General features: G+C 44.3%; 2 protein-coding genes across 6 annotated transcripts; both read left to right on the top strand.

The window, feature by feature from the left end:
- Window positions 1–883: 883 nt before the first annotated feature.
- On the top strand, window positions 884–5,161 carry LOC311145584 (L-threonine 3-dehydrogenase, mitochondrial-like; the record flags this gene model as incomplete). Its single annotated transcript, XM_084181859.1, has 8 exons — window positions 884–1,076; window positions 1,854–1,896; window positions 2,092–2,162; window positions 2,568–2,717; window positions 2,828–3,000; window positions 3,321–3,411; window positions 3,517–3,786; window positions 4,074–5,161. The coding sequence occupies 8 exons, from the start codon at window positions 884–886 to the stop codon at window positions 4,217–4,219; spliced, it is 1,137 nt and encodes a 378-aa protein (XP_084037985.1). The 3' UTR covers window positions 4,220–5,161.
- A 2,354-nt stretch (window positions 5,162–7,515) lies between these two features.
- LOC311146018 (uncharacterized protein) lies at window positions 7,516–22,693 on the top strand. 5 transcript variants are annotated; one of them, XM_084182456.1, is made up of 17 exons: window positions 7,527–7,627; window positions 8,702–8,791; window positions 8,982–9,104; window positions 9,367–9,486; window positions 10,447–11,340; window positions 13,272–13,363; window positions 13,472–13,711; window positions 13,835–14,143; window positions 14,274–14,518; window positions 14,947–15,027; window positions 15,153–15,221; window positions 15,410–15,551; window positions 15,665–15,742; window positions 15,867–16,355; window positions 16,479–16,671; window positions 16,928–17,113; window positions 22,100–22,693. In XM_084182456.1, the coding sequence occupies exons 5-17, from the start codon at window positions 11,119–11,121 to the stop codon at window positions 22,208–22,210; spliced, it is 2,457 nt and encodes an 818-aa protein (XP_084038582.1). In that variant the 5' UTR covers window positions 7,527–7,627; window positions 8,702–8,791; window positions 8,982–9,104; window positions 9,367–9,486; window positions 10,447–11,118; the 3' UTR covers window positions 22,211–22,693. The 5 variants fall into 5 exon arrangements, with proteins under 5 accessions (XP_084038579.1, XP_084038580.1, XP_084038582.1 ...); XM_084182453.1 differs by lacking the exon at window positions 9,367–9,486 and having other exon boundaries at window positions 7,516–7,627; window positions 11,170–11,340; XM_084182454.1 differs by lacking the exon at window positions 9,367–9,486 and having other exon boundaries at window positions 7,516–7,627; window positions 11,170–11,340; window positions 22,107–22,693.
- Window positions 22,694–24,257: the final 1,564 nt, after the last annotated feature.

A 24,257-nucleotide genomic window follows, 5' to 3' on the forward strand; every position in this document is an offset into this window, starting at 1 on the left:
TAGGACTAATGTGATGTGCTTTTAACCTTAGCCTACCCCCCACCCCATTGCCTGCTAGTAGCATTATGCTTTTTGTCACTTTTTTAAATCCCCTCTCTGACTCTGACGTAAGCCTCCACACTCCAGCCCTGTTCAACATTCAACATTTCAACAATACAAATCCCCTGTGAGCAGCTGGTCAGCATGTTTGCCCACATGCAGGTCCTATAGTGTTGCAGGCTGGATATTGTAGTAATTTACAATTGAATCACGACTTCTCGCGTTCTTACATCACAACGAGGAAAACCACGTATCCCAGCATGACTTTCTCCAGCCGTTTAGTTACCCAATGAATGGTCCGTGCGCTTATTCAGTGACCAATCGGAGGGTAGCCTAATCTTTTAATTCTAAGAGTTAAATACCAGGAACAACGTTTTATCGTCGCAATTAACATCAATTAGTTTATTAGCCTAGTGTGGGATGCGCTTGTGCGATCTGTAAAGCTTCAGTTTGGTCAACAAGTGGTTGGCACGATCAACAGAGACAGAATCCAGGTTTTTGTCAGCACACAGGTAACATTTTATTTTCTATTCATTCTTCAGATACATAACGCGTGGTGTTTCAGTCAATACGAACACTATAAAGTTAATGTTTTAAAGTAAACAACAATGTTACATAACTAACCTATAGGCCTTAGCCTAACATGGTCAACTGACATAAACATTCTAACGGTTTTTAATTGCACTGTTCAAATGGCCATTTTTTTCATAAATCCGTAAAATGAATAGTGTCTATGACCTAAGTGGTGTAGTTTCCTACTGAGCAAGATTGATTTGACGGATGAAATAGATAACATAGCCTCTTGTCTTTTATCGAACTTTTTCCTCAGGGGCAGCAGCTCGACATGCTATCGGGTATGCGGGTCTGTGTGCCCTCCGCTGCAGCTCTATTCGGCTTGTTGTGCCATGGCTGTCGCAGCCGGCCGCGTAGTTTGCCATTCCGGGGCTTTAGTTGGTCGCCCCGACAGATCAGCCGGTGGAACAGTCAGGATTCCATTGACCTACCTCCTGCCGAGAACCCACGAATTCTCATCACAGGTTGAAACAATTTTTTTTTTATTGTGTTTTTGTTTATATCTCAAATAGCAAATAACTCTTTATTGACCATAGGCTATATGCGATTTATATATGTTTTTATCATCTCCACCTGGCACAGCCAGAAGAGGACTGGCCACCCCTCAGAGCCTGGTTCCTCTCTAGGTTTCTTTTTAGGTTCCTGCCTTTCTAGGGAGTTTTTCCTAGCCACCGTGCTTCTACATCTGCATTGCTTGCTGTTTGGGGTTTTAGGCTGGGTTTCTGTATAAGCACTTTGTGACATCTGCTGATGTAAAAAGGGCTTTATAAATACATTTGATTTGATTTGTTTATGAAAATATTAAAATCTGTTTAAATGTTTTAACAACAGCATTGGCATGTTGTCAATCACGTTTTTGTCATTTAGAGTTGTTTTCACTGTTCAGTAAGTGGCAATCCTATTTTCCCACACTACAATAGGCTGTGAGCAGACTGTGCTAGGGACAAAAAGGCCCCAGCGAGTGCCCACTGGCAGAATAATAGCTTGAGGCCAGTTTTTGTCTGTAGGCTACATAAAGCTTTGGTGAAAACAAAAAAAGGTCACAGCCTGGTTGGAGCAGAATATGAAAAAACATCCAGACCATTTTTTTCTGATGTTGTACACAAGAATCACATTTTCACCCGTATATTCTCTATTTTGAGACCTTTCAACAAATACAAAATGAACAATTGAGATGATGTGTTGTTTTATAAATTCATATTAATTCCACATTGTATTATTATTTTTATCTTCATGGAAAGGTGGACTTGGACAGTTAGGTGTTGGACTTGCGGAAATCCTGAGGTGAGAAAAAAACTAAAGAGCAGTCTTTTCTTCAAAGGGTAAGAGATGTTGATAGCCTGAATCTTCCCCAGATTGTAGAATTCTCATTTAACATCTACAAATAGATCGTTTGGCTTCTGGGGTCCACTCCAGTTGCATTCAGTCAATTCAGGAATGAACTGAAATTGAATATATTAATTGAATATCAATGTGTAGGAAACAGTACGGAACAGAAAACGTCATCCTATCGGATATCAAGAAGCCTCCACCAGAAGTGTGCAGAAGTGGTACGTTTTCTTTGTTGAACTGATCAAAAATTATCTCTTAATCTCTATGTCCATAAAATCTCCATAGTGCGCTTATCAAATCCTCTTATTTTCTGCATTAAAAAAACATGACCCCTACATTAGGTTTCCCAAGCATTTCTGCTCACAAAGTCTTAAAAAGAAAGAAAGTTGCACACTCTATATATACTCCCAACAATTTAATGGGTAAACCTGAAATGTTGATTTGGTTTACCCATTACATTTTTGGGAGAAAATATAGAGTGTACAACTTTCTTTCTTTTTATACAGTTTACTCTCTGTTAGTGAGCACCTCTACAAAATGTTTTGGGTGTGCGTCAGCTAATGCTATTTAATGCTCAAAAAGTATTATCGAACTCTTTGTCTCTCTCTTCTCTTCTCCCTCAGGCCCGTTTGTGTATGCTGATGTGTTGGACTATAAGAACCTCAGAGAGTTGGTGGTGAATAACCGCATCACCTGGCTGGTGCATTACAGCGCTCTACTCAGTGTTGTGGGAGAGGCCAATGTGGCCCTGGCACGCAAGATCAATATCACAGGTCAGCTCCAGGATCACACACAAAAGCTACCACAGTATCCAGGGCTCCACCCTTTTTTGTATGTTTTGTATGTTTTTGTCTAAAGATTCTCTCTTTGCTGTACTTTCTAGGTCTTCATAATGTGCTGGACCTGGCTCTGGAGAGCTGTTTACGTCTCTTTGTCCCCAGCACCATCGGAGCCTTTGGCCCTTCTTCTCCCCGTGACCCTGCACCTGACCTGTGTGTCCAGAGGCCTCGCACCATTTATGGGGTGTCCAAAGTGCACGGCGAACTGATGGGGGAGGTGTGATCTGTTATGTTCACACATACAAACATACATACATGCACACACAAACAGTCATAAATGCAGTCCTAATGGAACCACATCGCTGTCAAATGCACACTCCTGCACGCATGCACGCACACACACAACCTGCCGGTCCTCTCTTATAGACAGAGGAATCTAGAGAGAAAAGCGAGAGCGTTTTGCCATTTATCTTTTTCAGAGAGAGAAAGTAAATTAATTAACACAGAAGATAGGGGAGATTAAGAGGTATGCTGCAGAAATATGCTTTTGATGGTTATTTGCTGTACCTTTGATTGTGTTAAAACTCTCTCTGTTAGTATCTTCATCACAAGTATGGACTGGACTTCCGCTGCCTACGCTATCCTGGCGTCATCTCAGCTAACACACACCCTGGGGGAGGAACAACAGGTAACCCATATTTATCATTTAATCATTTATTAAAGTATTAATGCCACCATTATAGGCATATGTTCCAATACATTTTGTGTACATTTTTGCTCTCCTTTCCCATAGACTATGCTGTCCAGATTTTTCACGATGCCCTCAGCACGGGTCACCACGAGTGCTATTTACGCGCTGACACACGTCTGCCGATGATGCACGTTGGTGACTGCCACCGTGCGACTGTGGAGTTCATGCAGGCCCCGGAATGCCAGCTGTCGCTGCGCACATACAACATCGATGCCATGAGCTTCACCCCTGAGGAAGTGGCCACGGAAATCCGCAAGCACCTGCCCCACCTCAAGGTCACCTATAACCCTGACTCTGTCCGCCAGACAATTGGTATGTTCATTGTTCAGCCTATTGGTGTGTGTCTGACGTTCTGTGTAGTGTTATTGAACCTCAAGATGTGTGATTTGAAATAAGCCATAGCAGAAGTATATGGAAAGTTTTCTCCTTCATAGTGTCTAAAGTAGATATAAATAAATACATTGTATTTTTCTAGTACTATTGTAAGCCTTGCATGTCAGTCTTTCACACGGTCACCAGTCATGAATTATGTCATCATTCGGTCTTATTAAGTTGTGATGTGTAAAAACTCTTGAGCATGATTGTCCCCTGATGTGCAGCGGACAGCTGGCCGGAGAGGTTTGATGACTCCAACGCACGGAGAGATTGGGGCTGGAAGTCCACATATGGGCTTGAGGAGCTCGTCTCAGACATGCTGAGCTCCATCCGTGACAAGAGGACCAACGCCGGACTGCCAGTCAGCTAGCAGGTCCCGCCCACAGAGACTGACCTACCAATCACTATTCCCTTAAGTCCGCTTCAGCCTGGGTCTGCCTATCACAACAGACCCTCTTTCCTTAGCATCATCTCCAAACCAGGACTCTTCTGATTATATTACACCAATAAACAAGGGACTATTTTCAAACCTGTCATCTTCAGCCAGAACCACTCAACTTTCCACAACAGTGGACACTGACACCACAGAAACACACACACACACACACACCACACACAAGCAACAGGCAACAAGCACACACTCTCATAATAGCAGCTTTACTCTTTTCAGGGAACCATACTGTCAACAATGTCTTCAGTTTCTGTTGTTTTAATTGTAAAATCATAGCAGGTTTAACATAGGCCTTAAACCTCTGGGGGAAATAGGCTTCAGGCAAATTATTTTACATATAGTTAGTCATAACCCTACCTTCAGTTTACAGTATCTCAAGGGGTTTAATTTAATATACATTTACATTTACATCATTTAGCAGACACGCTTATCCAGAGCGACTTACAGTTAGGGCATTCATCTTAAGATAGCTAGGTGAGACAACCACATATCACAGTCGTAGGAAGTAGATTTTTCCTTAATAAAGAAGTTATCAGCAAATGTTGTACTAATAGGAAATGTCCCTCCTGGCCTGCTGCATTAGGGTAGTATAGAGGGCAGAGTGATTTCCTTCCTGGCCTGCTGCATTAGGGTACTATAGAGGGCAGAGTGATTTCCTTCTTGGCCTGCTGCATTAGGGTACTATAGAGGGCACAGTGAAATGACACAGGAGCAGTGAGAGATATAGGGTCACCTATCAGAAGAAATATAAAATCCACAATGTTTACAAAAGGCCTGCCTTTACAACACAACTTCAGTACATTTTTAAACATCTCCATATTTCTTTACAGGCAGTGTGATTTTGGGTACAAATGGGTACCAAATAAATTCAGAATTGAAGCCTTATTTTGAATTGAGAACTAATTGGAAATATATTTGTGAGTAATGAACAAAATTGCAGTGTACCTTTGATCAGAAATGGAATAAATCTCTTAATTTCCTCATTCTGTTGTTTTGTTATTTGCTTTTAGGTGATTTATTATGGCAGTAGGCTAACCGGTAGGCCTACTGTGTGTTGATGAACCGACCTAGGCCTATATCATTCAATCATTTTGAAATACATATTAGGGTTTCATAAATCTAGCAATATGTTGGGCTGCAATCCAGAGATAATTTGTGCAGAAGATACATAGGCCTACAGTTGATTGTTACAATGTAACATTGAGAGAAAGTTGCCTACAGTATCAGCAAAGATTTTTATTACTAACTCAAGATAGACCAGAGCCTGTCGTTTGCAATGGGAGCAAATTAATCATAGTGGGAAGAACAAGCAAGGGGGTAGGCATAGCCAAGCACGAGCTAGTGAGATCATATTGGCACGTTTTAGCATTTATTTGCACATTTCCGTTAGGGAACGCCTGCTCTGCGAAGTGCGCGTGTGCAATAACTCAATTCACCCTTGCATTCCTTCTAAACAATGCAATTTTTTAAAACTTTGGCAAAGGGTGAAGTTTACCAAACCCAGTCCACTCTGTTTGTTACAGATTTTAGTTTTGGAAACAGAAAACTGTATGGTGATCAAATGTTTAATTGATGAGAAAATTAGCAGAATTTGGCCAAAATCCATCTCGATCCATGTTTGTGCAGAAGATACATATTGTCCCTAGAATTTCTAAGCAAACAGCTGGAGGCAGGGCTTTCTCCTATAGAGCTCAATTTTTATGGAATGGTCTGCCTATCCATGTAAGAGACGCAGACTCGGTCTCGTCCTTTAAGTCTTTACTGAAGACTCATCTCTTCAGTAGGTCTGGCCCAGGCAAGTGAATGGAAAGCGACACACTGCCCTTGCTGTCTCTGCCTGGCCGGTTCCTGTCTCTCCATTGGGATTCTCTGCCTCTGACCCTATTACGGGGGCTGGGTCACTGGCTTACTGGTGCTTTCCATGCCGTCCCTAGGAGGGGTGCATCACTTGAGTGGGTTGAGTCACTGACATGATCTTCCTGTCCGGTTTGTCGCTCCCTCGGGCTCGTGCAGTGGAGGAGATCTTTGTGGGCTATATTCGGCCCTGTCTCAGGGTAGGTGGTTGGTGGTCTGTTGAGATCCCTCTGGTGGTGTGGGGGCTGTGCTTTGGCAAAGTGGGTGGGGTTATATCCTGCCTTGTTGGCCCTGTCTGGGGGTATCGTCGGACAGGGCCACAGTGTCTCCCAACCCCCCCTGTCAGAGCCGGGGGGCTAGGGTCAGTCTGTTATATCTGGTGTTATTCTCCTGTCTTATCCAGTGTCCTGTGTGAATTTAAGTATGCTCCCTCTAATTCTCTCTCTCTCCCTCTCTCCCTCCCATCCCAGAGGACCTGAGCCCTAGGACCATGCCTCAGGACTTCCTGGCCTGATGACTCCTTGCTGTCCCCAGTCCACCTGGTCGTGCTGCTGCTCCAGTTTCCACTCTTCTGCCTGCGGCTATGGAACCCTGTCCTGTTCATCGGACGTGCTACCTTGTCCCAGACCTGCTGTTTTCATCTCTCTCTCTCTCTACCGCACCAGCTATTTCAACCTCTAAATGCCCGGCTATGAAAAGCCAAGTGACATTTACTCCTGATGTACTGACCTGTTGCAACCTCTACAACCCCTGTGATTATTATTTGACCCTGCTGGTCATCTATGAACGTTTGAACATCTTGGAGAAAAGTCTGGCCTTAATGGCCATGTACTGTTATAATCTCCACCCGGCACAGCCAGAAGGGGACTGGCCACCCCTCAGAGCCTGGTTCCTCTCTAGGTTTCTTCCTAGGTTTCTGCCTTTCTAGGGAGTTTTTCCTAGCCACCGTGCTTCTACATCTGCAATGCTTGCTGTTTGGGGTTTTAGTCTGGGTTTCTGTATAGCACTTTGTGACATCTGCTGATGTAAAAAGGGCTTTATAAATACAATTGGATTGATTGATGTTCTCCCACTGCCGGCCAATGGGCTTCCTCACATTACCATATTTGGTAGTGAGTGGAACGCCAACCGGATGCCTCACATTTATACATTCGGTGAAATATCTGGCTCATTGTTCTATCTGTGGTATCAGGCTGCAACATATACATACTATTCACAAACAAATTAATTATATTTATATTATAGGTCGATGTATGTTGATAACAGTGGCTCAAAAAAATATAAGTAAAACTATGACAGCAAAGAATAGTTGAACTCGTCATCGTCCCATTCCCTTCTTCCGTCGTGCTGTGAAGGAGGAGCTCTGTCGCGCATTGTATCCTGGGGTTTTGGTAGTACGTCTTTCGCCAGACACTACTATCACCAGCTTTTACATCTTTCTCGGCTAATAACATGGACGCGGGATTCTTCCGCGTAAGATATTTACAATTTTACTATAAATCGTTGAATGGTGTTCCAAATGAATAGTACATTCCTTTTGGTTTGTAAATATGTGGCATTGTAGACAGACGAGCTCGTGCGCCATTCCGCTGCAATGAGAAGCTAATGTAAAGATGGCGGCTGCATTAAACTGGCTTGTTAGTTAGCCTAGCTAGAGATATTTATATTTTTGCGTAGGTTGTGTTTCCAGTTCAAATTATGTTAATTACTGATGACGCTATGGTGATAACTAGCTACATGTGTTACCTAGTATTAGACTTGTTGTTTGCAAAATTGGTTGTGCTAATTCTAGGCTGACGAGGCGGGGCATGTCTACTCTGGCCTCAGCTCACATCGAGATTTGCACACCTAGACTGAACAAAAATATAAACGCAACAATTATTAAATTTTACAGAGTTAAAGTTCATATAAGGAAAACAGTCAATTTAAATAAATTAGGCCCTTATCTATGGATTTCACATGACTGGGCAGGGGTGCAGCCATTGGTGGGCCTTGGAGGGCATAGGCGCAGCCAATCAGAATGAGTTTTTCCACACTAAAAGGCTTCGTTACAGACAGAAATACTTCTCAGCATCTTGATATGCCCCACCTGTCAGGTGGATGGATTATCTTGGCAAAGGAGAAATGCTCACTAACAGATGTAAACAAATATTTGAACGAAATATGCTTTTTGTGCTTATGGACCATTTCAGGGATTTTTTATTTCTGCTCATGAAACATGGGACCGACACTTTACATGTTGCTTTTATATTTTTGTTCGGTGTAGTTGGCAAGCTAGCGACATAAACCCACGTTTATCTCCATAACAACTGTTTAGATTAGCTAGATACTTATTTTCTACTTTGTTTGACACCTATACAAGTAAGTTTTGTTTAGAAAGTTGCAGCTAGCTAACGTTATTTTTTTACAATGGTATGACTCGTGACGTAGGTAGCTAGTTTCTGCTAAAGGGACAAGTACACAGAATAAAGAACAAACATTTATCATTGAAATAGTTAATATAGCTAGTAGTTATGTAAACTGTCATTTTGTACTTGTCTCATACAGGGCACAAGTGCAGAACAGGACAATCGCTTCAGCAACAAGCAGAAGAAACTTCTAAAGCAACTGAAATTTGCAGAATGTCTGGAAAAGAAGGCATGATAAACAACAACATCAACACATCAGCTTTTAGCACATCTTCTAATTGAATGCTCAGTGTCAATGTCCCCACAACTAAATATATGGTATTGGCTGTAGCGTCAGTATTGCCTGATTTTGGTTTAAGTGTGTAATGGGTTTGAGTTGGTAATTGTTTTGAACTTCTTCCTGATTCTTCCTCCCCTAGGTGGATATGACCAAGGTGAACCTGGAGGTCATCAAACCTTGGATCACTCAGCGAGTGACGGAGATCCTGGGGTTCGAGGATGATGTCGTCATAGAATTCATATTTAACCAGCTGGAAGAAAAGGTAATTCTATTGACTCCAATTCCTCCCTGTTCTTGTACATACATCAGATGTTTTTACTTAATGAGGAAAAGATAGGTTGATGTAACAAAGTATATTGCTTAGAAAATACGCAATATAAATGCAGATGGGGAAAGAGCTACCACCGGTGTCCAGTGTAAAGGAAAATACATATTTTGAATAACACAAAGTTGTTGCTGTGATATGTGACGAAGTGCCTTTGTGCCACAGTTTTCTAATGATGATGTGATTTATGATTCAAAAGGCCTGAACCAATATCGATGTTATACCTTGCATCAGAAGTATAGCACCAACACCTTATTAGCTCTCTGCTGAGCCCAAAGTGTCACTGAGCCCAACTCCCTGATGCAGTGTGTGGTTTGAGGTGAGTTATGGTCAGGGATCAACATCAACATGCTAGTGATAGAAACACTTGGACAATGCCATGCCATTTTCTCCATATACCTTTGAATTGCGCCACTAGTTTGGCTTTATATGTCCTCTGTATCCTGTCTTTGGAGGGTGATTTAAAGTTGAGGATACAATGAAATTGTTAGGCTATTGATCCTCATTTTATTGGAGTAAAGACTGACATCCTGTAGTATCTTCATTCTGGGCTGTGGGAAAAACAGTGCTTTAAAGATTTACCAAGCCCACAAAGTGATTTTTTGGAATATTGCAATGCACATGGACCCTATTCTGCATAAATGATAAGTTGCGTCAGTGCACTTGTTGTCCAGGTTCTCCCTCCAGTTTGTTAGATTTCATTGCCCCTCCTTGAAATTGCCCTCAATTTTGGAAGTCCAATCGCATGGTTAAAATTATACTTGTGCGTTATACTTGCCTTGAGGTTTTTTCCACATAAGTAGCGTTTGGCCTATAAAACATGACTTCAAGGGGAAATTTGATATAATACACTGGATGAAACCTTGGATATAGAAAAAGGAAATGTTTAACTTTATTGATAGCCTTATAGTTCATTAACAACTTCTTTTTATGAATGGTGCATGACTCACAGCAACCCTAGGATGATTTTTATTCATACTAAGTTGTTGCTGCAATCTCGTAAAGGTATTATCTGTTTTAGTGAACTTAGCCTAATACTGGGAGGAAAAATACATTAAACTACGTCTTACCAATTTTATTTAATTTCTGTACAATTATGTTTGGTTGGGTTTTTTAAGCTAAATGCTGTAACAACACAGTAATGATAAAAGGCCTTATTAATCATTATTAGTGAGATAAAAGGGTATCTAACTTTCATTCTTCACTTAAGATGTTGAAATAAAACCCCTTTCAAATGTCTTGTGCACTCATTATTGCTTGTTCGTCTCTTGCAATTTAGATAAATGATATAACAATAAACTCAAGGTGGTTGAGTCTCAAGCAGTAGGGAGGCGGAAGCAAGCCAAGGGAGCGTCTCTTTCTGCAGGAGACTCGGGCGCTCCATACCCACTGATCCCGCGGGACACACTGAAGACACCGGGACTGTACTTGCAGTGTTGGGTTTTGATGCACTCTGTTTTGTGGATATCTGTTAATCTCTCAAAGAATAGACTGTGGGGAGACCGAGAACAACAGGACAGGAAGACTAGTTATTTTTTATCAAGATTAATGACAATAATGGTGATGGGTGGGATAGTTAAATATTTATTGATTTTATTAGAGGATATTTTATGAAGGGTAATTAAGCCTTGATGCATGCAGTGGGGGTCCTTTACATGGATGATGTAGTACTTTTGTCTCCCCTCAGCTATTCTCAGTTTCGGGTTTCAATGACATAACTAATGGGGTGGAGATAAGGAATCACAGCCTCAAGTCAACAAAAGTTTGTTAGGTTGCAATGAATCAGTGTGCTTTGGGGCCCAGGGGTCATATACTGTAGCTATTGTCTTTTGTTATGAAGATGGCTGTTATTTAGCAGGCAGGTGTAGCTTAGTGAGGAAACAAAGGGAAGGCAGTCGCCTGAGCGAGACCCCCCCCCCCCCCCCCCCTCGCTCTTGCGAGTTCTCCCTCCATGTTAAATTGGTGTGTTGTCTTTCTCTCCCCCTTGGTGTGTGTGTTGCAGCACCCGGACAGTAAGATGATGCAGATCAACTTGACCGGCTTCCTGAATGGGAAGAATGCCAGAGAGTTTATGAGGGACATGTGGCCTCTGCTGCTCAGTGCTCAGGACAACATCGCCGGTATCCCCTCCGCCTTCCTAGAGCAGAAGAAAGAGGAGATCAAACAGAGACAGGTGAGCAACCAGACACAATCACCACATTGTTGTCAGGCACATGTATTTGTACAGTGTTTTACTACTTTGGCCTCTCATGTACTTGTCTGTGGAACACTGGTCACTTTAATAATATTTACATACTGTTTTACTCATTTCATATGTGTATACTGTATTCTAGTCAATGCCATTCCGAAATTGCTCGTACTAATATTCCATTATTTTACTTTTAGATTTGTGTGAATTGTTAGATACTACTGCACTGTTGGCGCTAGGAACACAAGCATTTCGCTACACCCGCAATAACATCTGCTAAATATAGTGGGGAGAACAAGTATTTGATACACTGATTTGAACTGATTTTGCAGGTTTTCCTACTTACAAAACATGTAGAGGTCTGTAATTTTTATCATAGGTACACTTCAACTGTGAGAGACGGAATCTAAAACAAAAATCCAGAAAATCACATTGTATGATTTTTAAGTAATTCATTTGCATTTTATTGCATGACATAAGTATTTGATACATCAGAAAAGCAGAACTTAATATTTGGTACAGAAACCTTTGTTTGCAATTACAGAGATCATACGTTTCCTGTAGGTCTTGACCAGGTTTGCACACACTGCAGCAGGGATTTTGGCCCACTCCTCCATACAGACCTTCTCCAGATCCTTCAGGTTTCGGGGCTGTCGCTGGGCAATACGGACAATAGATTTTCTATTGGGTTCAGGTCTGGAGACTGGCTAGGCCACTCCAGGACCTTGAGATGCTTCTTATGGAGCCACTCCTTAGTTGCCCTGGCTGTGTGTTTCAGGTCGTTGTCATGCTGGAAGACCCAGCCACGACCCATCTTCAATGCTCTTACTGAGGGAAGGAGGTTGTTGGCCAAGATCTCGTGATACATGGCCCCATCCATCCTCCCCTCAATACGGTGCAGTCGTCCTGTCCCCTTTTGCAGAAAAGCATCCCCAAAGAATGATGTTTCCACCTCCATGCTTCACGGTTGGGATGGTGTTCTTGGGGTTGTACTCATCCTTCTTCCTCCAAACACGGCGAGTGGAGTTTAGACCAAAAACCTATATTTTTGTCTCATCAGACCACATTACCTTCTCCCATTCCTCCTCTGGATCATCCAGATGGTCATTGGCAAACTTCAGACGGGCCTGGACATGCGCTGGCTTGAGCAGGGGGACCTTGCGTGCGCTGCAGGATTTTAATCCATGACGGCGTAGTGTTACTAATGGTTTTCTTTGAGACTGTGGTCCCAGCTCTCTTCAGGTCATTGACCAGGTCCTGCCGTGTAGTTCTGGGCTGATCCCTCACCTTCCTCATGATCATTGATGCCCCACGAGGTGAGATCTTGCATGGAGCCCCAGACCGAGGGTGATTGACCGTCATCTTGAACTTCTTCCATTTTCTAATAATTGCACCAACAGTTGTTGCCTTCTCACCAAGCTGCTTGCCTATTGTCCTGTAGCCCATCCCAGCCTTGTGCAGGTCTACACTTTTATCCCTGATGTCCATACACAGCTCTCTGGTCTTGGCCATTGTGGAGAGGTTGGAGTCTGTTTGATTGAGTGTGTGGACAGGTGTCTTTTATACAGGTAACGAGTTCAAACAGGTGCAGTTAATACAGGTAATGAGTGGAGAACAGGAGGGCTTCTTAAAGAAAAACTAACAGGTCTGTGAGAGCTGGAATTCTTACTGGTTGGTAGGTGATCAAATATTTGTCATGCAATAAAATGCAAATTAATTACTTAAAAATCATACAATGTGATTTTCTGGATTTTTGTTTTAGATTCCGTCTCTCACAGTTGAAGTGTACCTATGATAAAAATTACAGACCGCTACATGCTTTGTAAGTAGGAAAACCTGCAAAATTGGCAGTGTATCAAATACTTGTTCTCCCCACTGTATGTGTATGCCACCAATAAGATTTTGCTTTGTTGCAGATTGAGCAGGAGAAGCTCGCCTCTCTGAAGAAGATTGATGAGAAGAAGGAAAAGGAAAACAAAGAGAACAGAGAAAGGGAGAGCCCCAGAAGGTGAGAGAAATCACATTCAATAAAATCCCTTGCAGTCAACCTCAATCAAAATGTTTAAAGATGGTTCATATGGCATTGGTTCTTATCACATTGTTTGTTGTCGTACAGGAGGAAGTCAAGGTCACAGTCTCCACGGCGACGGTCTCCAGTGAAGAGGGAGAGAAAGCGCAGTCACTCCCGCTCCCCGAGGCGTAAGCCCAGTCCCAGCAGCTCCCCTCCACCACCAGCCCCAGCCGTCACCCTGGCCAGTGTTACCCTACCCCAGAGCACTGAGGAGCCCCAGCCTGAGCCAGACACCTCTGAGAGCGCCGTCCCTGAGCCAGTCATTCAAGAGGCCTCCTCCACCAGGTAAGATGATGGTTTGGGCACCGACTATATCTGGCAATATGCAGTAATGTGGTTTTTCCTGACTGGTAATTCCAGATTTTCTACATAATTTAATCAAATTTGTGGTATGTTTTCATTTTCCAGTGACTTGAAGCCGGGCACTGTGGTTGTGGTACCTGACTCGGTGATGACGGTTAAAGAACCCTCCCCAGATAAGGCTTCTAAAAAGGAGGAGAGGCCCAAGCCCAGGGAGAAGGACAGCAGGAGGGACAGGCCCCGCCACCACTCTCGCTCCCATTCCCGCTCCCGTAGACGACCCAAATCACGCTCCAGATCTTACTCCCCACGCCGGAGGCCGAGCCCCAGGAGACGGATGTCCCCTCGTCGTAGGAGCCCCCCCAGACGTGGCCCCCCAGGCCCCAGACACAGGCGCAGTCGCTCCCCTGTCCGCAGGTGAGTGGAGGGCCATGCAAGTGTAGCAGAGTGCAGAAGTGTCTATCACTGAAGCTGTCATTAACTAGCCACCTTACCAAACAGCATGTAAACCTGCGTTGTGGTTGATTGTGCTCTGTTTGTCCCATAGGCGGCGCTCTCGCTCCCAATCATCCTCTGGGAGCAACTCTTCCACGTCTCGCTCGTCTCAGAAGGCCATGAAGAGAACGTCAACCACACCTCCCAGGAAACAGCCCCGCGGCCACGCAGCTGATCCCTCCCTCAGCCCCTCCAGGAGAAGAGCCCCCAATGGCAGCCCCTCTGGGAAGGCCCGACGCTCTGCCTCCCCTCGGGCCAGAAAGGGCCGGTCCTCAGCCTCCCCACCCAGATCAGCTGGTATGTTGGCTTTTCTTAATTCTCTCCATTCTATATATAGCTACATGCCACCCTCTCATCCCTGCCCTAATGTACATTAAGTACTATCAGAGTTTGCGAAGGGCTGTAATGAACTTGCCCCATCATCCCTATCAAACTTCCTCATCATCTCAAACGTGGAACTCCCTCACCTCGTCAGTGACTTCTTGTGTCACATGATCTGTGTGTGTGATACACATATACATTTCCTCTACACAATCATCCAGGGATGGCTGTGTCTATACAGCCAGAAGATACTCTGCCTGTTGAACTCAGTGACCTGGAAACTTATTTTTCATGATCTCAAATCCCTGTATCAGTTCAACCATTGGTGTTATACAAGCAAGTGTATTTGTGAATGAATCTTGCTGGAAAGACTTTGGGCCCTAAAACGTCTTATTGATTTTCAGGTTCAAAGAAGAAACCAGCATCAAGGAATGATTCACAGTCTCCTGTTCCAAAACCCAGGCATTCTGAAGCATCGGAGTCAGGTGGGTCTGCCTTCTAGTGTTTGTTTGTGTGGTGTGATGCACCATGGGTGTGGGTGAATTGTTGTGTGTTTGTGTTTAGCTGTTTTCCCTATCACCGAATAGAGACTAACTGCTTTACGTTTCAGAGGGGGCTACCGCAGATCCTGTGCAGCAGCGACGTCAGTATCGCAGGCAGAATCGGGAGACATCTTCAGGTTATAAGCGTTTTTATTTGTCCCTCACCCCATCTTTTTGCTAGCCCAGTCAGTCTCGTGTTGCACCCTGGTCTCGTGGGTCTTGAAGCTGTGCCCAAAACCACATCTAGGTGTTTTTCCTTTTAAACAGCCACCTTATGTTGCTACTGGGAAATGACATGTGCTGTCTACTTTTCGATTGGTAACAGATACTGGATCATCATCCTCATCAGAGGACGATGGGTCCAAGAGGCCGGCCGGGGGACCAGCAGCGAGGAACGGGGATGTCAGGAGGCGGCGCAGTCGCTCACCCTCCTCCCCCAGGAGACGACACAGGGACAGCTCCCCCAGGTCAGCTATAGACGCTTTCTCCTATCCCTCTCTCTCTTACTGTCAGGATTCAAGTTTAGACGTTTTGCCCACATCAAGCATTCCTCATTTAAATGTTTGTTTTCCCGCTACAGAAAAAGACGTTCCCCCTCCCCTGGAGGACGCAGATCTCCCCCACGACGTCGCAGATCTCCCTCTCCTCCTAGACGCAGGTAAAAACCTTTTGCTACTTTTTTTTCTTTGATTTCCTCAGTACTGAGCATTGTTTCAAAATTGTGCACCACACCTGAGAATCAAAGAATAACTCTGCTCATATGTCCTCCTCTGTTTCCCCAGGTCTCCCTCTCCACCTCCTCGCAGACGCTCCCCCTCACCCAGACGGTTCTCTCCCCCCATCCAGCGGCGCTACAGCCCCACTCCCCTGGGCCCTCAGAAGAGAAGGCTATCGGGGTCTCCCCCTCCCAAACGCCTATCCCCGATGCCCAAGCGCCGTCCCTCCAGGTCCCCGAAGCGCAGGAGTCCCCCTCCCCAAAAGAGACGCACACCTCCCCTCCCCACCTCTCCCCTCCGACACAGGAGGAGCCCCATGCTCCCATCCAACCGGCCGGGCCGGGACACTCGATCCCCCCCTGCTGCTCACAGTAATCGCCTCTCCCGCTCCCCTGCCAACCGTGGTCGAGCCATGCGGGGGTCCGCTAGTCCTCAGGGGTGCTTTGATACCTCCGGCACCTCTCCACCTGGCCAGAGGCGCCAGGCGTCCCCCTCACACGGCAACAGGGCAATCCGCAGGGTGTCCCGGACACCAGAGCCCCGCAAGAACCAGAGGTAAGCAGCTTCTAATTGGCCTTATTGAAGCCAAAGCGTGTGCTGCACATTGACAAGTCACACCGCTATTTTTAGATGTATGTTCCAGATATCACACATTTGTATTTTGTCTGTCCCTATCAGAGCCTCTCAGAGCCCCCAGCCTATGAGGAGAGTGTCATCAAGGTCACCGTCTGGTTCCCCTAAACCAGGAGCCCTGAAGCAGCCGGCCCCAGCCTCGGGCTTCCCCTCACCAGGCCGCTCGGCCAGTGGGTCGCCATCAGCCCCCCTGGCCAAAAAGGCCAGCAATGGCTCTGGCAGCCCTTCTCCAAACAAGGTGAGTTTATAGCTGCTGTCTGTTAATAGTACGACGTGAGATAAATGTTTGACTCAACTAAGTGGCTAGTTGGGGAAGCATTCTCATGTTTCTGGGCACTAGTACCATGATGACTTCACTTGGTGGTCGACTGTAAAATAGTTTAACCAATGAAGTGCATCATCATGCCCTCTTCTTGGCCCAACTGACTAAATGAGGGTTGCTAATGAAATACTTAGTCACTTATAGTCACTCTGCTTTGTCCTCTCCATCTCAGAATTCAGACACTGAGGCTGGAGGAAAGAAAAACAAGAAGAAGAAGAAGGAGAAGAAACACAAGAAAGAGAAGAAACACAAGAAGCACAAGAAACACAAGAAGGAGAAGAGTGGTGTGCCGGCGGCTGCTGGGGATGGCCAGGAGAACCTGGGGATGGAGGGGGATGCGGATTCCGACCCCAAAAAGGTGAAGTCTACTCTTCTGATTTACTGAGGGGGTTTAGCCTGCTTCACGTATCAGCTCCACTAGCATCTAAGTAGGGCTGGGCAATGAGGACAAAATATCATATCACAATTATTTCTAATTTATGACTATTTAGTTTTTCAATAATAATGACACTAGGGCGGCAACTAATAAATTATAAGTGGTTTTAATGGGGCTTTCTCCATTCTGATTGTTTGATATAATGGTGCCGGAGGGGATGGCTGCTGTTTTACAGGCTCCTAACCAACTGTGCTATTTTTTTATTAATTTTTTTGCGTTGTTTGTAACTTATTTTTAAACTTATTGTGTACATAATGTTGCTGCAACCGTCTCTTATGACCGAAAATAACTTCTTGACATCAGAACAGCGATTACTCAACTCGCACTGGATGAAGATTCTTTCTTTAACGAGTCTGACGCGAAGGATATACTGCTTTCTCGGGAACGGCCCAAATACCCGTCATTTGCGTGAAGAAAAGGGGGGCGGAGGTCGGGCTGCCTTCTGGGAATTCGTAGGCGAGTGAGTAAACCTCCACTACCATCCGTTCTATTGGCCAACGTGCAATCATTAGAAAACAAAATGGATGATCTACGATCAAGAATATCCTACCAACGGGACATTAATGACTGTAAAACTTATGTTTCACTGAGTCGTGGCTGAACGATGACACGGATAATATAGAGCTGGTGGGATTTTCCATGCATCGGCAGGACAGAGAAGCTACGTCTGGTAAGACGAGGGGCGTGTCTAACAGCTGGTGCGCGATGTCTAATATTAAAGAAGTCTCAAAGTATTGCTCACCTGAGGTAGAGTACCTCATGATAAGCTGTAGACCACACTATCTACCAAGAGAGTTCTCATCTATATTATTCGTAGCCGTCTATTTACCACCACAAACCGATGCTGGCACTAAGACTGCACTCAACAAGCTGTATAAGGCCATAAGCAAACAAGAAAATGGTCATCCAGAAGCGACGCTCCTAGTGGTCGGGGACTTTAATGCAAGCAAACTTATATTAGTTTTACCTAATTTCTACCAGCATGTCACGTGCAACCAGAGGAAAAAAAACTAGACCACCTTTACTCCACACACAGAGACTCATACAAACCTCCATTTGGCAAATCTAACCATAATTCTATCCTCCTGATTCAAAACAGGAAGTACCAGTGACTCGCTCAATATGGAAATGGTCAGGATGCTATGCTACAGGACTGTTTTGCTAGCACAGACTGGAATATGTTCCGGGATTCATCTAATGGCATTGAGGATTATACCACCTCAGTCATCGGCTTCATCATTAAGTGCATCGACGACGTCGTCCCCACAGTGACCGTACGTACATATCCCAGCCAGAAGCCATTGATTACAGGCAACATCCACATCGAGCTAAAGGCTAGAGCTGCCGCTTTCAAGGAACGGGACACTAATTTGGACATTTATAAGAAATCCCGCTACACCCTCTGACGAACCATCAAACAGGCAAAGCATTAATACAGGACTAAGATTGAATCCTACTCTACCGGCTCGTCGGATGTGGCAGGGCTTGAAAACTATTACAGACTACAAAGGGAAACCCAGCCGCGAGCTTCCCAGACGAGCTAAATGCCTTTTTATGCTCGCTTCGAGGCAAGCAACACTGAAGCATGCATGAGAGCACAAGCTGTTCCGGACGACTGTGTGATAACGCTCTCTCGGTAGCCGGTGTGAGCAAGACCTTTAAACAGTTTAACATTCACAAAGCCGCGGGGCCATTTTCAGCCTCTCCCTGACAGTCTGTAATACCTACATGTTTCAAGCAGACCACCATAGTCCCTGTGCCCAAGGAAGCGAAGGTAACCTGCCTAAATGATTACCGCCCCATGGCACTCACGTTGGTAGCCATGAAGTGCTTTGAAAGGCTGGTCATGGCTCACATCAACACCATTATCCCAGAAACCCTAGACCCACTTTTTGCATACCGCCCCAACAGATCCACAGATGATGCAATCTCAATCGCACTCCACATTGCCCTTTCCCACCTGGACAAAAGGAACACTTATGTGAGAATGCTGTTCATTGACTACAGCTCAGCATTCAAAACCATAGTGCCCACAAAGCTCATCACTAAGCTAAGGACCCTGGGACTGAACACCTCCCTCTGCAACTGGATCCTGGACTTCCTGACGGGCCGCCCCCAAGTGGTAAGGGTAGGCAACAATACGTCTGCCACGTTGATCCTCAACACTGGGGCCCCTCAGGGGTGTGTGCTTAGTCCCCTCCTGTACTCCCTGTTCACCCACGACTGCATGGCCAACACCATCAAGTTTGCTGACGACATGAGTGGTAGGCCTGATCACCGACAACGAGGAGACAGCCTATAGGGAGGTCGTCAGAGACCTGGCAGTGTGGTTTCAGGACCACAACCTCTTCCTCCAATGTGAGCAAGATAAAGGAGCTGGTCGTGGACCACAGGAAAAGGCTGGCCGAACAGGCCCCCATTAACCTTGACAGGGGTGTAGTGGAGCGGGTTGAGAGTTTCAAGTTCCTTGGTGTCCACATCACTAACAAACTCCACATCACCAAGACAGTCGAAAAGATGGCAAGACAACACCTTTTCCCCCTAAGGAGACTGAAAAGAGCTTCCTGCCATCCAGGACCTATATACTAGGCGGTGTCAGAGGAAAGCCCAAAAATGTGTCAGACTCCAGTCACCCAAGTCATAGACTGTTCTCTCTGCTACCGCGCGGTACCGGAGCTTCAAGTCTAGGACCAAAAGGCTCCTTAACAGCTTCTACCCCCCCAAGCCATAAGACTGCTGAACAATTAATCAAATGCCTCCCCCCCCCCCCCCCCTCCATTTGTTTTTTACGCCACTGCTACCCGCTGTCTATCTATGCAGTCACTTTACCCCTACAAATTACCTCGACTAACCTGTACCCCTGCACATTGACTCGGTACCGGTACCCTCTTTATATAGCCTCGTTATTGTTATTTTATTGTTTTTAATTATTTTTAACTTTTTAGTTTATTTGGTAAATATTTTCTTAACTCTTTCTTTACATTTCTTGAACTGCATTGCTGGTTAAGGGCCTGTAAGTAAGCATTTCATGGCATTCGGCTCATTTGACAAATAAAGTTTGATTTGATACTGTTCAAACTTCAATTAGGGTGGCGCGATAAGGCCTAAAAATAAAATCTACATTCTTTTTCTAACTTATATCTAGATGTTTTCTCAAAATAAGCTTTGTTGTGCAATTTAAAGGTCAATACACTACATTTCAAACAGTCAGCGATAATCAGGGTTTGTGAAATTATACCTGGGCTAAATATCAGCCTTCCACAACCATAGGACCCACTAATAAATGATTTTATCAAAATAGTTGAACCTGCCATTTTGCAGTATTCACTGATCTGGCTTTCAAGTCTTTCTTTCTGCCCCTTGTGTTACTTATTTAGTTGATAAATGCGTTGATAAATTTGATTTCCATTGATAAATGTTGTGATTTTGTTGTCAGCACATTCAACTATGTAAAGAAAAAAGTATTTAATAAGATTATTTTATTCATTCAGATCTAGGATGTGTTGTTTAAGTGTTCCCTTTATTTTTTTGAGCAGTGTATTTAAATTCTAGCCAACTTGGATCTATTAGCTAGCTAACAAGGTAGAACAGTTGAACTGTTAAACACTTTCCTGTCCATCTCCACCTGTTTGAACAGCATGCTAACCTGCTCATGTTGTAATCAAGTGTCCTAGCTGGATAAGAATATGCTTATTTCACAGAATGAGAACAAGTTGCCAAATTCTTACATAAATGCTTTTTATGCTGATTTCAAATGGACTAAACAGCTAGCACATAACACTGTGGCTAAAATGCTGCTAGCGGTACCTTCATGCCACGCGCTGACAAACTGAACAATCTTCCAGTATCAATGTTCATCGTACTCCTGAGTGGCGCAGTGGTTCGAATCCAGGCTCTGTCGCAGGCTCTGTCGCAGCCGGCCGCAACCGGGAGACTCATGGGTGGCGCACAATTGGCCCAGCGTCGTCCAGGGTAGGGGAGGGAATGGCCGGCAGGGATGTAGCTCAGTTGATAGAGCATGGCGTTTGCAACGCCAGGGTTGTGGGTTCGATTCCCACGGGGGGCCAGTATAAAAATAAATAAAAATCTTCACTAACTGTAAGTCGCTCTGGATAAGAGCGTCTGCTAAATGACTAAAATGTAAATGTAATACTCCCGTTATTAGTAGTGTCTTCCCTGTGCACAGTTTGGGGAGTTGAGACATAAACAGGGTATCATTAGAAAGATTAATGTATTTATTACAGTAATACAAAGTTTTTTTATTTTTATGTCCATATAACTGATTCTGTTGGACGACACAAAGATTGATTTGGAACTGCTTGTCAGAGGTGGGCTCTGTTGTGAGTGGCAGTAGGGAGGGGGTGTGTGAGTTAGTGGGAATGTGCACATACAGAGGAGTGAGGGAGACTAGACTAAAAATGCATGAGAAGAAGCGGTTCGCGGAGCAAGCATTCACGGAAAAAAGTCTGACTGCACTCGAAGCTCTTGCTAGCAAGTTGGTCGTTCTCAGCTGTTAGTCTCTTACTGGCAGTAAAAATTGACGATTGCCATAATTTTTATTGTTTTCACCAGTTTAATCTTTGGTTATTACTTTTAACAAACCAAACATTAATATACAATTTTATAGAAAGGTAAAGTAAAAATCCAAACCGGTCAGTCCATCAATACCAGTGTATATACTAAAATAAGGTTTACCGCCCAGCATTTAAGCATCACATCTATTTCATTCAAAATAAACAAATTAGACATGGTTGTAGAAGTTAAATGGTGCACCGCTGTCATTTATTGCATGTCGTCAGCTGATGTATTTATTTATTCAAATACTATGATGAAGCATGCTGCAGCATGATACCACCTACCTTGCAACGTAACTGAAATATGATATAATTAATGCTACCTTTCTTTAAGGAATCAGACAGTGAAGTAGAAGAGCGTCTCGACGACCTAGAGAAGCACCTGAGAGAGAAGGCACTGCGTTCCATGAGGAAAGCTGGAAAGCTGTCCCCGCCACTGTCCTGAGAAGCCCGGTCACACCCCTCCTCCTTCCTCTCCAAATCTTCCATTCTCTTTTTGATTTTGATTTGTCGTTAACCTGGTTCAGCTTTAGAATGTACAAATTGTTTATTCTTTAGTTTTTGTTTTGTTTTTACAGGTTTGGTCATCAATTGAAGGATGTTTTTTATCAAGCGCTTTAATTGTCACACGCGATCTCCCAATTAATATAATTTTTTCCCCTGTCTTTGACCCAAAATGTGTTATTGCTTATATCCAAACTGTAGAATTCTTTGTTTGACCCCTCAATTTTCAAGATAGGATCAGAGGGAAATCGTTTAATTATGAAGCTTGCATTGTACAAGCTTCTAAGTCTCTCATTCTACAACATACAAAATATTCAACTTTTGGAATTTAGGATTTCATGTACAGCCAGGGAGTCTCTCCTCTGATGTGCATGAATCGGACTGTAAACAAAAGCAAATACACAGATTAAAGCTGTCACTTTTCTCTTCTGTCAGCGGGCATTGATTGGTGCTGTAATGGTGTTTGCTCTGTAAAATGTTTGTTTTTCCCTTTTGTTATGTAATAAAGGTGTTTGACCTTGCAGTAAATTCTGGCTTTGAAAAAGTCACGTTTTAAAAAGAACTAGACTTTTCATGAGGATTCTAGTGGTCTCTGACCTCACCAGAGAGCACGGGTTTGATTTCCCACATGGGTTGATATGCAGTCATACTTTGAGTTCACGGTGGTCCACTCTTTTGCATTAAGCCATTCATTTCTGTGGGAGTGCTATTTGACTTGTATTGAAAAACTCCTGCTCTTGTCATCCTTTCAAAATTAAAATGTTTTATATAAAAACTAATTCATTATTTTGTGAATTGTTCACATGAAAGTTAATTGGGCATTATGAAACCGGTTTATAATTGTGCAGCATGAAACTTGTAAAAGGGTGTTCTTTGAAAATAGTCCTGCACCACACTAAGACAATAGTATGTACAGTGCATTTGGAAAGTATTCAGACTCCTTCACTTTTTCCACATTTTGTTACGTTACAGCCTTATTCTTTTTTCAATAATCCTCATCAATCTACACACCCTATAATGACCACGTGAAGGTCTCCAAGAACGCAGTTGCTTCAATCATTCTTAAATGGAAGAAGTTTGGAACCACCAAGACTCTTCCTAGAGCTCACCGCCCGGCCAAACTGAGCAATTGGGGGAGAAGGGCAACACTCCACCAATCAGGCCTTTATGGTAGAGTGGGCAGGCGGAAGCCACTACTCAGTAAAAGGCACACGACAGCCCGCTTGGAGTTTGCCAAAATGCACCTAAAGGACTCTCAGACCATGAGGAACAAGATTGAACTCTGGCCTGAATCCCAAGCATCACGTCTGGAGGAAACCTGGCACCATCCCTATGGTGAAGCATGGTGGTAGCAGCATCATGCTGTGGGGATGTTTTTCAGTGGCAGGGACTGGGAGACTAGTCAGGATCAAGGAAAAGATGAACGTAGCAAAGTACAGAGAGATCCTTGACGAAAATCTGCACCAGAGCGCTTAGGACCTCAGACTGGGGTGAAGGTTCACACTCTACAATAATCGAGAATTTCACTGGGGTGAAGGTTCACACTCTACAATAATCGAGAATTTCAACAAGCATTTTGCTACGGCTGGCCATGCTTTCCACCTGGCTACCACTACCCCGGCCACCAGCTCTGCACCCTCCGCTGCAACTTGCCCATGCCCCCCCCCGCTTCTCCTTCACACAAATCCAGACAGCTGATGTTCTAAAAGAGCTGCAAAATCTGGACCCCTACAAATCATCTGGGCTAGACAATCTGGACCCTTTCTTTCTAAAACTAGCCGCCGAAATTGTCGCAACCCCTATTACTAGCCTGTTCAACCTCTCTTTCGTAATGTCTGAGATCCCCAGAGATTGGAAAGCTGCCGCGGTCATCCCCCTCTTCAAAGGGGGTGACACTCTAGATCCAAACTGTTACAGACCCATATCCATCCTGCCCTGCCTTTCAAAAGTTTTTGAAAGCCAAGTCAACAAACAGATCACCGACCATT

This window comes from Coregonus lavaretus (genome assembly GCF_964263955.1).
Source record: "Coregonus lavaretus genome assembly, chromosome: 18".
In the NCBI taxonomy this organism is placed as follows: domain Eukaryota; kingdom Metazoa; phylum Chordata; class Actinopteri; order Salmoniformes; family Salmonidae; genus Coregonus; species Coregonus lavaretus.